Here is a 15256-nt window from a genome sequence, read left to right as displayed (position 1 = left end):
TGCTTGACCAATAGAATATGGTAGAACTGAATCTGTGCTACTTTTCAGGCCCAGGCCTCAGGAAACCAACAGCTTCTACTTCCTGTCTCTCAGGCTGTGAGAGAGCCCAGGGCATGTGGAGAGGGTAGGTGTTCTGACGGACAGTCTCAGCTGGGGTCCCAGCAACAGCCAGCATCAACCCCCAGACAGGTGAGGTAAGACGCCTCCAGGAAACACAAGCCCCTAGCCACTGAGTCACCCTAAGCCTTGAAGTCTTTCCAGCTGAGGTCCCAGACATCATGAGCGGGGAGCAGCCATCCCTGTGGTCTCTGTCTGAAATCCTAAACTACAGAGTCTGTGAGCAGAATCAAATGGTTGTTTCACACTATAAAATTTGGGATAGTTTTATAATGGTAGATACCTGACACAGATTTGGGTACCTAGAAGTGGAATGCTATTGACACAAAGTCCTAAAACATTGACCGTGGGACTGGGTGATGGTTGTTGGGGGTGCTTAAGGCAAAAATAAGGAAAACGTTAGAAGCTAGAGGAAAGGGGACCCTCAAAATGTTGAAAAGTTTGGCAACTCTGTCACCTGTGGTAACATGGAAAATAGGAAGTATATCTAATATATTAGATGAACTAGCCAAAGACATTTCCAGGCAGAGTGCCAAAGGTGCCCTCTGACTCCTCGCTGTCTCTAGTGAAAGGAAAAAGAGATGAGCCAAACAGGGAACCGTTTTCAAACAAAATTTAAAGGAAACATAAACGAGAAAGGGCTTTCTGAGTTAGAAAATAAAACTTGTTTCAGTCTCTGTCTCTCTAGACAAGAAAAAATTCTCAAATTAAAAAATGGTTTCCAGGGCTTCCCTGGTGGCGCAGTGGTTGAGAGTCCGCCTACCGATGCAGGGGACACGGGTTTGTGCCCCGGTCCGGGAAGATCCTACATGCCGCGGAGCGGCTGGGCCCGTGAGCCATGGCTGCTGAGCCTGCGTGTCCGGAGCGTGTGCTCCGCAACGGGAGAAGTCGCAACGGTGAGAGGCCCGTGTACCGAAAAAAAACAAAACAAAACAAAACAAAAAAAACGGTTTCCAGATTGTGGTGACAGTTACACTCCGTGGGTGTGTGTATGTGTGTATATGAACTCATCAAATTGAACACTTTATTCTTTTGGTTTTTTGTTTTGTTTTGTTTTAACATCTTTATTGGAGTATAACTGCTTTACAATGGTGTGTTAGTTTCAAACTGAAAACTTTAAATTGCATTTATGGTACTTTAATTATCCCTCAATAAATCTTTTTAAAAAAATCTAGAGTGGGACTGAAAGATCCTTTGCCAAGACCTAAGGAAGATTTAAAGTACTGCCTCACAGACTCTTACACACAGACAGACAAAAGGCCTTCTAAGGACCTTAAGGGTGAGCCCTGAAGATCCTCTGTAAATAATAAGGGCTCTAAGACTCTTAACAACCAGTGTCCCATAGCAATCTCACAGGGAAAAATCCACTTATCCACCTTCTGAGGTACTACAAGTGCCATGTGGAGGCTCTAAACCAAGGGCTCTAAGAGTGAATACAGAGGGGGGAGGGGAATCCTTCCTAGCTGAGTGGTCAAGAAAAGGACTGGGAGGGAAGTAACATCTGCATCCAGACTGGCAGAAATGTAAGGTTTGCATTAGAGAGCAGTGCAAGATTAAGACAGAAAGAAAAACCAGGGTTTTTTATGGAAGCCTTACAAAGCAAGCCAAGTTTGACGGTATCATAGATGACAGTAGTTTTTGAGCAGGGAAATCCCAGTCATGTTTATAGGGAGGTGAATGTAGAGGTACAATAAAATAACAGAAGGAACAGGAGAGCTAGGCTTGCGTTCTTCCCCCCATTAGCTTTGTATCCTTGGGGAGTACCTCCTCTTCTCTGTGTCTGTTAGCCAAACTGTCAAACAAGTGGGTGAGACCAAATGAGCTCCAAGGTTCCTCTTCAGCTCTGCCTTTCTCAGAGTCTATGGACTGAATGGAAAGGGAATCCAAAGTTAACAAGACCTATCATGGAAGACACTATAAAGAGTCAAATAGTACAAGTAGCCTATGCTCTAAGAGGCTGATCTCCCAGCCATCTAAACAACTGGTCAACCAACAGTTAGTCTTCTAGGTACCAGGCACAGTTCCAGGCTCAGAGGAAACAGAAAGCAGTCAAAGTCCTTGACCCCAAGAAGTCTACACTTTTACAGGCACCCAAGTTTCCCACACATACATCCAGAGGTAAGGTTTCCAAAACACAATACAGACAGCCTATATTTGCAAGTCACAATGATCCAGATGCTGGAGTTTCACAGTGAAGAAGCTGTTAAGGAAATAAGCAGACATGACAAGTCTTCTGAGAACAGCCCCTGCTGCCTGCCAAGTCTCACAGTACAAGTGAAATCTCCTGAGAGCAACAAGTGGCAAAGTTTACCCCATCTAGATGGCCGAACTAGCTCTCAACATAACACTTTCTTAGCAACCATTAGCATGACCATTTCTTTTTTTTTTTGGCTGCGTTGGGTTTTTCGTTGCTGCATGCAGGCTTTCTCTAGTTGCGGTGAGCGGGGGCTACTCTTGGTTGAAGTGTGCGGGCTTCTCATTGCGGTGGCTTCTCTTGTAGCGGAGCACGGGCTCTAGGTGCACGGGCTTCAGTAGTTGTGGCATGCGGGCTTCCGTAGTTGTGGCTCGCGGGCTCTAGAGCACAGGCTCAGGAATTGTGGCGCACAGGCTCAGTTGCTTTGCGGCATGTGGGATCTTCCCAGATCAGGAATCGAACCTGTGTCCCCTGCGTTGGCAGGTGGATTCTTAACCACTGTGCCACCAAGGAAGCCCAGCATGACCATTTCTTAGCAAGCAAGTCACTAAGCTGCTTCTGGTCCCACCCAGGTCATCAACACCAACATCATAAAGCCTGACCTCTGGAATTCAGAGGAGCTTTGAGAATCTCACCTCCCACCCCCAGAAATGGATGCAGCCAAATCTAACGAGCTGGAGTGGGAACAGCCTGTGGGGGGGTGAAGCAGCTAAGGGTGAAGCAACGTGACCCTTTGTCCTCACTAACAGAGAGAAAGGGAAGCCTGCTCCAGGAGACCAAAATACAGCAAAGAACAAAACTTTGGTGGTAAAACGAGAGGTTCACGTTTCCTCCTCCTGCATATCCTGCCAAATCAAGAATGGGCTATAAAGGAAAAGGAAGAGAATAAACTAGCAAAACACTCCTAAGAACCTAATAATGGAATGGAATCTAGGATCTTTACCCCAAACTAGCTTAGTGGTGGCACCAGGTGAAGTCTTATTCAAATTAAGGATATGGCCTTGCAAATACATATCTTGGCAGTTCCACAGGGTCCCATTTGCCCGTCCCCACCAGTTTTCCATGCCCCAAAGTACCCCTGCCCCCAAAGCTAGATACAAATGCCTCTCAGTATCATCAGCTTCCTCTGCCTCCATGTGGATGATGTGGAGGTCCCCAAAGCAGCCAGGGTTCAAAGGCCCAGCTTTCCAAGGTCCTAGCACCCCTGCACTTCCCAACCAAAGTTCCGGTCATACCTGGGAGTCTTTTCTCACTGGAACTCCTGGGCTGGCAATGATTAAAGGGCCCCAGGTCACAGGCAAATGTCTATCGAAAGGTCAGACTAAGAAATCTGGGTGCCAAGGTCATCAATCCAAACTGTAAAAGCCTTGAAAAAAGAGAATGGATCATCCCCCCCCTTTTCCCCTTTTTGTTTTTCAAAATTGTCATCTGGTAGTTTCTCTGTCCACCAAAGAGCCCAGCACCTCGGAGGAGAGCCCTCAGAGTTCACTGACAACTTCCTAAGAACAGTCCCAGATTTGGCTGGGGGTGAAAGCAGCCAGAGAAACCACCAGATGACAATTTTGAAATAATAACAACTACAGTCCAGCAGTAGCCTCTGAGAGAAGACTGTAGCTAGCCACAGAGGCCTGTGACTCCATGCCAAAAGCCCAGGAGAGGAGGGAGGGAAGCGGAAAGGTGGCAGGAAGGAAGGGAAGTGAAGACTTGGCAGGGAAAAATGCCTTTTTTTAGGCACATCAGAGGCTCAGATATTTACAAATACCATCCGTCATGTTATGATGGCAAGCAGGCTGGGAAGCTAAAGGAAGAGCAATTTCTAAAAATGTTTAAAACATGTAGGTATATACTCCAAATAGAAACTAGGGTGCCTGTCAGCAGTTCTGATTCTGCTTTGTGACTTTATGTAAACACTGCATCTCCCATCCCGGTCCCCACAAAGCGGAAATTAGAAGAAAAAAAGAATACTTGAAGGAGCTGAGGGCTGCTGGGTACAGTAATTTCTAATTCAGGTTCTAAATATACTATTTCTTTTAATTTAAGAATAAAATGGTAAAATCACACACAATGCTTATTTCACCCATACAGTCTCATATAAAAAAGTTGGGAACCTTAATTCCCAGTCTCTATCTGCCAACTCAGAGGCAGACTGCAGAGTAAGAAATGCCACCAGACTCGGGGGGGAGGGGGGAGCCCAGCAAAGTGGTTCCTGAAAAGTAGATAATGGGAGACAAAGACTCTGAGATCTAGACCTGTTTCTGCCTTGGCCACCGACACACCCTGGGATAGGTCAGTTTTTCTATCTGCTTTACCCAAGAGTTTGTTGGTGCCTGCCATCCTCAGCCTCACCCAGTTCAGGGAAGCAAGTATGCAAGCAACTCTAGTCCAGGTTAGACGGGGTGCGTGCGCAGGGGGTGTTCTCACTGGTCTTGCTGCCACAGAGTAGATATTCAATTTGTTTGTCTAAGCCCCAAGCTCTAACAAGTCATAATCTACCAATTTCTGTTCGGTTGGCACAGTCAATCCAGACCATTTCCACTGGGACCAAACTGCACATATGGTGTACAGAATTCCTCTTGCCTCATTCACGCCAGTCACTCCCCAGGGGCCACATCCTATGCCCCATTCTATCAACCATACCTGGATATTAGCTCTGAGTGAACCAAACATCTACCACTACCTCTGGCCAGACGTGACTGTGTGCCACACTCCACTGGACTCAGCCTGGTAACGCACAGCCCAGACCTCCAGGAAGGAACTAGCCCGATCCCAGGGTAAGATGAGCATCCTTCTCATCACTATCCATTCTAGCGGCTGAGGTTCCAAAGGCCAAATCCGCCCAACTGAGATTCAGCAGGAGGGGCTATGAAGGGTATGTGGCTTTAATAAAAGAGGTTCTTCTAGGACATCAGCATCCAGCCTTGGCCAAGACCTGAGAAGCCCTGGTGAGGGTTGTACAGCTATCTGCCAGCTCTGGAAGCTTCTACCCCACCACCGGGAGGAAGCTAACATTTACTGAGTGGCTTTTTGCCAGGCACTATGCTAAGCACTGACATATATTATCTCATTTAATCCTCACAGAAACTCTGTGAGATAAGTACTATTATTATTTTACAGATGAGTAACCAAAATGTTAGAGGGCATAAGAAAATGCCCTGAGATCTCACTATTTGGTAAGCAGTTAAAGTTTGGCCCAGATTGTGCACCTCTATGACTGTCAGAATCATGATGATAATCATTGACATTTGGCAGGAATCCTATCCAGGACACAGGTCACTAGGTGTCCTTTGATGTTACCTTCCAGTGAGCCCCATTCCCTTAGCAGTGCTCCCCGACTCACCTGCTCAGGGTCCCTCGAGGGGCCTTAGTGCCTCCAGCTCCGTGGGTGATACTGGAATTCTTGTTGGCAGTCATGGTCATTTCTGCTCTCTGCAAACACAGAGCCCTGCAAAGAAGACAAGACCTATAAGCCAAGTTTCCATGGGCAGCGAAAAGCACCTCAAACATTTCCAGATGACCTCCAAAACTGCCAACAGGGTTTCTGTGGTGGTTAGCAGGAACCACTTTCCCACATATATTTAATTTCATGTGTTACAGATTAAGAGCCTCAAGGGATCCCTGATCTGGGTTGGGGAAGAGTCTGTGAGCTAACAGATAACTTATCACTTCACAGAAAATGATTTTAAAAACTCCATTTCCATCCTGCTTCGTTTCATTTCTTAAGTTAGAGTTTCCCAAACTTCTGGCATGCCATACAGCCTTTATGAATTTTACCAGATTTGCTTACCTCCTGAACAATCATTTATTCAATGTTTTTCTTTAATCAACTTGAAACTGACTTACTTTTCTTAAAATAGTTAATCTTGTTCTAAACAATTAATCATTGACAAATATTTACTGAGTGAGCACCCATGTCCTAGGCACTGCCATCCAGCAAAGAATGAAACAAAGTCTCTGCTCTCATGAAGCTTACATCCTTATGGAGGGAAACAGACAATAAGCAGGCACAAGTCATGTGTGTGATACTTAAGTGTACATTTGTGTATAATATGTATAGTGATAAGTGGTAGGAAGAAAACATGAAGCAAGGTAGAGGGAGAGTGAAGAAGATTTGTTTTTTAAAATAGGATGTTCAGGGAAGAACATCCTGATAAAGTGACATCTGAGCCAGAAACCACAGTTATGAGTTATCATATTTTTAACATTAAAATATGATAAAATTAATATACTTTAAGGTATTTAAGTATTTACAAAGTGAAAAATGTCTGTACATGTACCATATACAGTTAGCTAATATAGTAACATTATTTTATGCTAAAATAATAAAAGGAAGAAAAATGTTAAAACTTAAGGGTACATCCAGACTGGAAATTGTCTCCTATTTGCAGATGGTATTATCCTCCATGTAGAAAATCATAACAATTCCACTAAAACACTCTTAAACTAACGTATAAAGTCAAGCAAGTTTGCAGGATACAAAGTAATATTTAAAAAATCAATTTTCTTTCTACATACCAGCAATGAACAATCTGAAAATGAAATTTTAAAAATTCCATTAATAATAGCAGCAAAAAGAATAAAATACTTAGGAATAAACTTAACAAAAGAAGTGCAAGACGTATGCACTACAAACTACAAAACATCACGGAAAGAAATTAAAGAAGATATAAATAAATAGAAAGGCATCCCAGGTTCATGATCGGAGAATTCCAAGTTGTTAAGATGGCAAGATTCCCCGAATTGATCTACAGACTGAACAGAATACTCATCAACTGCAGAAATTGACAAGCTGATCCTAAAATTTTGTGGCAGTGCAAGGGACCCAGAGCAGTCAAAACCATCTTGAAAAAGAAGAATAAAGTTGGAGGACTCGCACTCACCAATTTCAAAGCATACTACAAAGCCATGGTAATCAAGACAGTGTGCACAGATGTAAGAACAGAAATAGAAATCAACAGAATAGAATTGAGAGTTGAGAAATAAACCCATACATTTACGGTTAATTGATTTTCAACAAGGATGCTAAGACAATTCAAGAGGGAAAGAAGAGTCTGTTTTTTTTTTTTTTTGCGGTATGTGGGCCTCTCACTGTTGTGGCCTCTCCCATTGCGGAGCACAGGCTTCGGACACGCAGGCTCAACGGCCATGGCTCACGGGCCCAGCCACTCCGCGGCATGTGGGATCTTCCCAGACCGGGGCACGAACCCGTGTCCCCTGCATTGGCAGGCGGACTCTCAACCACTGAGCCACCAGGAAAGCCCAGAATAGTCTTTTCAGACAACTGGACATTCATATACAAAAGAATAAAGCAGGACCCTTATCCTTATACTATACAAAAAAAAGTAAAAATGGATTATAGACCTAAATTTAAGAGTTCAAATGACAAAAGCGAAGCCTGGAATACAACATAGAGGTAAAGCTTTGTAACACTGGATTAGGCAACAGTTTCTTAGATATGACACAAGCAACAAAAGAAAAAAGATATAAACTGTATTATACTAAATAAAAAACTTTTGTGCTGTAAAAAATACCACAAGAAAGTAAAAAGACTCCCACAGAATGGGAGAATTATTTGCAAATCATATATATCTGCTAAGCAACTTGTATCTAGAATACATAAAGAACTCTTCCAACTCAATAATAAAAAGACATAATCTAATTTAAAAGTAGACAAACAGAACACACCATTGTAAAGCAATGATACTCCAATAAAGATGTTAAAAAAAAAGTAGACAAAGAATTTAAACAGACATTTCTCCAAAGATATAAAGTTGGCTAAGAAGCACATGAAACAATGTTCAACATCACTAGTCATTAGGGAAATACAAATCAAAACCACAGTGAGGTATTACTTCACACCACCAGGATGACTCCAGTCAAAAAGATAAAAACAAGTGCTAGTGAGACTGTGGAGAAACGAAAACCTTCATTCACTGCTGGTGGAAATGTAAAATTGTGCAGCCACTTTGGAAAATACTTTGGCAGTTCCTCAAAAAGGGATACATAGAGTTACCATAAGACCCAGCATGATTCACCCCTGGGTATACAGCCAAGAGAAATGAAAACATGTCCACACAAATACTCATACCAATGTTCATAATAGCCAGAAAGTGGAAACAACTCAAATGTCCATCAGTGGACGAATGCATTAACAAAGTGTCGTATATCCATAAAATGGAATATTATTCAGACATAAAAAGGAGACATTCCACAACATGGATGAACTCTCATGCCATTTTTATGAAATGTACAGAATAGGCAAATCTGCAGAGACAGAAAATAAATTAATGGCTGCTTAGGGTTGAGTTGAGGGTAGGAGAATGGGGAGTGACTGCAATGAGTATGGGTTTTCTTTTGGGGGAGTGAAAAAAAGTTCTGAAATTAGATAAACAGTGGTGATGGTTGCATAACTGTGAATATATTTTAAAAATGAATTGTACACATAACACAAGTGAATTTTATGGTATGTGAATTATATCTCAATTTAGATGTTAAAAAAAACTTAAAAAAAATTTTAAGTCCCTTGGAGAATAGATGTGAGAGACAACAGTAATTCACAGTATCTCTAATGTGAATGTGGACTCTGTTCTGGGCCAACAGCACCTTCACAGACGCTGAACAGTTCAGGAACAATAGTTCTCTCACTCTGATTGGCATTCTCATCACACTGACCAAAATGAAGTATGTTTGGATGTGGAAGTTAAAGGTATTTATTTATGGCCACTAATGACCTTAATCCTGGAGGCCATCTTACTTATTATCTTGGTGCAAATAAGTGATTGGTTTCGATGATAAAAAATAAGCCAGACCCTAATTCTTGATATCATTTATAATTCTTTCCTAATTTCAACATGAAATGCACTCTCTCTAATTTCCTTACCTTTATACAATCTCTCAAGGTTGTCGTTTTGGTGATGGTAGTGGTGAGTGAAGCGGGAGCTGGAAGGGAGGAAGAAGCCCGTAGGTGCTAGCAATGGTGATAGCAATGAAACATCCCCCACGATGCTTTTAGAGAAAGAAAACAAACCCTGAGCCTCATTTTTATCCTTCATGAAAAGCCTTCCCGGGCTTCCCTGGTGGCGCAGTGTTGAGAATCCGCCTGCCAATGCAGGGGACACAGGTTCGAGCCCTGGTCCAGGAAGATCCCACATGCCGCGGAGCAACTAAGCCCGTGCGCCACAACTACTGAGTCTGCGCTCTAGAGCCCATAAGCCACAACTACTGAGCCAGTGTGCTGCAACTAAGGAAGCCCGCGCACCTACAGCCTGTGCTCCACAACGAGAAGCCACCGCAGTGAGAAGCCCGCGCACCTCAACGAGGAGTAGCTCCCGCTCGCAGCACGCAGAGACCCAATGCAGCCAAAAATACAATAAATAAATTTAAAACAAAAACAAAGAAAAGCCTTCCCTACCTATTGAGGAAAAAATCTTTATAAACTTAAGTATATAGCATAATGTTAGTATGAGGAGAAGGAAGAAGGGGAGTCAATCCTGCCACCAGAGCACCTGTGCACACCGGCTCTGGTGAGATATTCTTTACCTGCACCAGCCAAGGGCCAAGTTAAGTGCTTGGCGTATGGCTGTGTGTGTTAAACAGAAAGAAGGGAAAGGAGAGGCAGCCTCTGGAAGCTTTCCCAGACCAGTTCTCAGGGTCCTTAGGGAGCACAGTGCTACAAGGAATCAACTTGCTAAGCATCAGCTTTCAACTGTGCCCATGGTAACAACGGTCACAATAATCATCAGAACCCATCATAACAACACTGGACATGCTCTACCAGCTCCAGGGCAGGCCCTCAGGGAAAGGAGAGAAGATTTGTGGAAAGACCAGAAACTGAAATATATTAAAAGAACATGATGAAAAATATATTCTTTCCTTCCCTGAATTTCTGATCTAAAATGCTCTGAAATGCAATCATATACTTGAATATGAGAACACAGAGCCAACTTAGTCAGAAGGAAGAATGTAGATAGCTGTGATTTTTGCTTAGGCCAAGAAGAAAAATCCTGTGAAGATGCAACCAAGAGAGGAGTGGGTCAAAACTACCAGGCCCACGGCATTAGCCCTTGGTCACACTTCTGCAAGAACACAGCTGCTATTCTCAGCAGTGGCCCAGGAGTTGAGGCATCTTGGGCAGGCACTGCTGAGAACCCCAGGAGAGCCTACTAAGTCAGAGATGCTTACTTGCTGTGCTCCCTCCCACCTGCTCTCTCTAGCCAGGTCTACCAGGTTCAGGGAATAATCCAGCGGCCTGAGGAACTAAGGACCAGGCTAACCCTTTACACCTGAAGCGCAGACTTGAGCACTCTGCATGGCAGGCTTCCTGGGGGACACTGCTTCTCCCAAGGCCCTAAGCGCCGCCCCAGGCTCCCATCTGTGCTTTCAGCCTGATTGCTTGGCTAGTCTGGCTGCAAAGAGAGAGACACTCCCAAGGAAAAGAAACACCCACCGGGAATAGAGCAGAGAAGCCAAGAGGATGAGAGGTGTTTTGCTAGCTCCCAGGCCCATCAACGGCAAAAACTACATGTTTGGAAAATGAAATTGTTCAATTAGCATCTACCACCGATCACGAATTGCTCAAAACCCCAGCTCTGACAAATTACAGGCAACTATCTGAAGAGTTACAACCCAGAGAAAGGAACATAATAAGGTACCACTAGAACTTCTCTACAAACTCTGCATCGAGACAGAGACCACAGTCCCAGGTTCTCAAGGTGCAGTGAGAAGGACACCCAGCCTGGAGTCAGCCCAACCCTGCCTCTAGCAACTGCTGGCCAAGGGTCATCGTACGCTTGAGTTTCGAGGACTCAACATTCTCGCTATAAGAGCAATAATAATAACATGACCTACCTCACGTGATTATTATTCTGGCACACTGAAGCTTAATAAATCATTTTTCTTCCAGATCATGCTTCTCTACGTATTTGGAAGACACCCTCTCCATTCCCAAGCTAGATTCATTTTTCAGACTCCCCGACACTGCCATCCAATCCATTTACTCTATGCTAGGCACTGTGCAAGGTACTAGGATATGAAAATGGACAGATACAGTCCCTGCCCTGGAAAAGCTAACTGTAAAGGGAGAAAAGTGAAGGAAAAAGTGGACTCTATGAAGGCCTTATAGAGAGGTGACATTTGAAAGTAAGCCTTCACCTGTTTGTTACCCATGGTAAAGAGGACTTAAGAAAAAAAGCAAAGGCACATTTATTATCAAAGGTGCTGCTAGATTCTTTATAAAATTATAATAGCTAAAGTTATAAGCATTTTAAAGGATTAAATCATTTAATCCTTGTGACAACCCTACGAAGTGGGTACTATTATTATTTACACGTTACCAAGGAAACCAAGGTACAGAGCAGTTAAATCGCTTGTCCCAAGTCACACAGCTAGAAAGTGGCAAGGCAGGAATTTGAGCCCAGGTGGCCTGCACCAGCGCCCTTGCGGCTCTGAGTCAGCACTCTGCATGGCCTCCAATCATCTTGCATTTCAGCTCTCACCATCCCATGACGTAGTGATAATACAGGCCCAATTTTCCAATCAGGAAATTGAGATTGAGAGAGATTAAATGATTGGCCCAAGATCACTCACCTAGTGAAGGAATAGGGCAGGACAGTGGACTCAGCTCTGACTCCACTGTCCACTTACTTTTCTTAACATTGATGGGGCTGCTTGTTAAAAATGCAGAATCCCAGGTCCCACCTCCCCCTCTTGAACGGGGCCTAGGAATTTGTATGTTCAGGAAGCACTTCAGGCTAGTGTTACACGCCTGTAAGTGTGAAAACTTGAGTACCACAATGTGCTAAGGACTTGTAAAGGTATGAAGGGTCACTACTGACCATCCTCCCAAGAGTCTGCCCAGCTGTGAGCAAATACAAGATGGACACTCGGTCCTCTTCCTCCTCCCACCCCCCCAGCTTCTTCCACCTGCACAGACCCACCGACCCTCAACAAAGGAGAAGGCATGTCACAGGATCCAGTGAAAGCATTATCAATGTCTGCTCTAAACAGTTCCCTCAGTCTTTGTTGTACTCTGAGTTCTTGTATCTCAAAACAGCTCTTCCTGCCACCCACCCCTGGTAGCTAACAACCGCTTTCCTCACTTTCCCCTCACTTCCAAACTCCTGGGAAAAAAGAGTTTATACCCGAAGATATTAACTGGTGGTTTGCAAGAGCAAAAATATGTTCCATTTGGTTTTCCCTTCATTTTTTTAAAAAAAGTTGAATTGGTTATCAAACGTTTTAAACATTGGATGAGTATAAATGAAATGCAAATAAAAATTCAGATTCTGGCTTCTCTTGAAAAATTAGAAAACCTGCCATCACCGTCTGCATTTCTATATGGCAGCAGTTGGCAGTCCAGTTAGATGTAGCAAGCTCTCTCTGATTTACCACTGTCCCTCCCCACCCAACGCCTACAGGCGGCCAGCTTTGCTCAGCTCTGTGGCCTGACTCTCCCAGTCAGCAGGTGAGTGCTGCGTCCCACTTCCCGGCAAGGAAGGGGTAGGGGGCACTGCCCTGGGAGCAGCCACACAAAGCCTCCTGGAGGGCTGGGCTTGAGCAGTGCAGGGAGGAGCCTATGCCGGCCGCTTGAAACCCTCCATCTACTGCCCTCGCTGCCACTGGAGGAAAGACCCTCTGGAAGGCTCCCTGCTATCACTCAGGCCAGCCTGCATCTTGCAGCTGTCTCTCCAGCTCCCTCAGTGCTCCCTCTCCCTACCATCCAGTCTCATCACCCAATCCACAGATGCTCTGCCCGGGGCCTGAGAAGGGATCCCTTAGAGGTCAGTCTCTGAAGGGAGCTCCTTCTGAGGGGTGCCCAGCCTCTAAGAATGGACCTTCCTATCCTAGAGCAAAAAACTGTTTCCCCTCATTAAGTGATATTTCTAAACGTCTGTATGGTACTTTTCCACAGGCCTAATTTTGGACGTGACAGTATGCCTCGCCCCTGAGGAGGAGACATTTGAGCCCTGAGAGCGCTGAAGAACAGATGCAAGTGTTTGGAGGGAAGCCTCCCGTTCTGCTGGGGTTAATAAGGTCGCCACTGAGAGGAAACACAAACACTGCCCAGCACCCTACTTGTCTGGTCTAGGTAAGAAGTCAGGAGCCACCCCCCCCACCCGCCGCCGGCAAAGGAAACCTCTAAAGCACATGAGAGAATTTCTGCCCACGTCGACATTCCACTGATCTCTTAAGCAATCTCTGGTGCGGAAGTAATAGCTTAGGAAGCAGCCCAGAGGGAAGGAGAAGGTGAGAAAGGGAACGGAACTCTGTGTGCCCCGAGAACCTGGCTTCAGCCCAGTCCGGCTCCGTACAGCTGTGGTCTGACTGCCCTGGAGTCAACCTGCTACTCACCCTGCCCAGGGAACACCTACCAGACTGTCCTCACCCCCTCACTGACTCCCTCCTGCTGCCCTTGGTCATCTAGGCCCTGCGGCAGGCCGAGCAGAAAAGGATCAGACTGGCAGCTCCCCCAGAGGAGGGCCTACGTCTCTCATTTCTTCCTCCAAGAGTCTCGGCAACCAGCACTGGCACCGCAAGTTTCAGGGAGGGTCATCATTAGAGAGAGTTCCTTTTAAGTACCCAAACGAGAGTTCTCGAAAGCGGGAGCGTTTGATTCTCCCTTTCTCTCCTGCAGGTGTCCTTGGACTGGGCCAAGGCGGGAGGCGCCTCATTTACCTTTCATAGCTCTGCCTGGACTGACAGCTCAGGCTCTGCTGGAGCGGCTCACCTGCACAGCCTTCCTAGGAAATTCAGCCATCCCACAGGTCCCCTGACATCCTGGCCCGCTCTGCCCCACGCGGCTGAGAAAGCTGTAGGGCAGTGCTAGCTAGTTCTTCTCCATGTTTTGAACAATCCTCAGTACCTGGCAGAGACTTCTGCACATAAAAGACAGGCAAATAAACGTTAACTGATGGCAAAAGAGGGCCCCCAAGGAGTCAAAGGCCAGGAAGACAAAGGGCCCTAGAAATTCTAGCACTGGCCATATCCTTTAAGGTGCACTCTTCCGCTCCCTGAAGTCATGGCTGCAATAAATCCAGTGAAAGGGAGGTTTCCAGCTGTAGGTGCCACCCAGTTGGACTGTCACCAGCAGGCCTTTTCCTCCCAGCCCTCAGCCAATCCTGTCTACCTCAGGAGTTTCAATCTCCTCACAAGTGCCCCTATTATATTCCAGGGTCCTCCTGCGGTAACAGTTCTCATCCAACACACCCATGAAGAAAGGCTGCTCCTGGGAAACCTGCCTTCACCTTCACGCTGGCTTTCTCCTCCCCCACCTCTCTTTTCCCTGCTTCCTTTCCTGACTCATTTCTCACTGGTTATCTGCCCACAACCTTGTCTTTGGTTCTGCTGTGCCTAAAATCAAGGGGTTACACAAGGGAAAGGGGAGAAAGTGGGCTCAGAGGTTGGGTGGGTGGGTATCAAAAGCTGTAGAAAGGGAGCCAGGAAGGTTTTTCTCAAGTCTGTCCCCTAATTCCCTCCAAAATTCCAGACCCCTTTTCTCCGTCGGCACTTCTACATACCTGGTACCTTGGATCTTTTCCATTCCAGCCCCAAGCTCTGGGGCTCTAGGTCCAGAAAGCCCTTTGAGCAAAAATGTTGAGGGGATTATGAGCCTGGTCAAGTGGAGAGGAACCAAGATTTGTTTTGCTGGGAGATCAGAAGAATTGCTGGGGGTTTTTACAGGTCCCTGTGAGGCTGAAATCTGTCTCAACCAGTCACAAAAAAGATGATTTTTGTTGTTGTTGTTGAATAACAACCAGAAAAAAATTAAGCTCTCTTTCCATCTCCTGACTGTCCACTTATCACTCCCACATCCTCTTTCCCAACTCTCCTCCCCAAAGAGGTCTTTAAGTTTGGGTTTTCAACCTCAACCATTTTCAATCCCTTTTCCTGCCAGATGGTCCTTCTCCAGTTCAGTACAGATTCTGTGGAGGTTTGAAGTTGGGTTTAAAT

At 45.3% G+C, this 15256-nt stretch overlaps 1 protein-coding gene across 11 annotated transcripts in view; it reads right to left on the bottom strand.

The window, feature by feature from the left end:
* The window catches only part of DENND2B (DENN domain containing 2B), a 174555-nt gene that overhangs the window by 45900 nt on the left and 113399 nt on the right, over window positions 1-15256 (bottom strand). For 9 of the 11 annotated variants that reach the window (XR_003434544.1, XM_027115444.1, XM_027115451.1 and 6 more), the window contains one exon: window positions 5649-5753. Coding sequence is in view for 9 of the 11 variants with exons in the window: in XM_027115444.1 (XP_026971245.1) it covers window positions 5649-5728 (80 nt within the window). In the remaining 2 variants the exon portion in view is untranslated. Of the gene's footprint in view, window positions 1-1881; window positions 1977-5648; window positions 5754-9188; window positions 9248-15256 lie in introns of those variants that run through there. The other 2 variants (XM_027115449.1, XM_027115453.1) reach the window with 2 other exon arrangements.

Source organism: Aethalodelphis obliquidens, unplaced genomic scaffold, assembly GCF_003676395.1.
Source record: "Aethalodelphis obliquidens isolate GAN/ISIS:26980383/991018 unplaced genomic scaffold, ASM367639v1 scaffold14, whole genome shotgun sequence".
NCBI classification, from domain to species: domain Eukaryota; kingdom Metazoa; phylum Chordata; class Mammalia; order Artiodactyla; family Delphinidae; genus Aethalodelphis; species Aethalodelphis obliquidens.
This window is presented reverse-complemented; position numbering and strand designations above follow the sequence as displayed.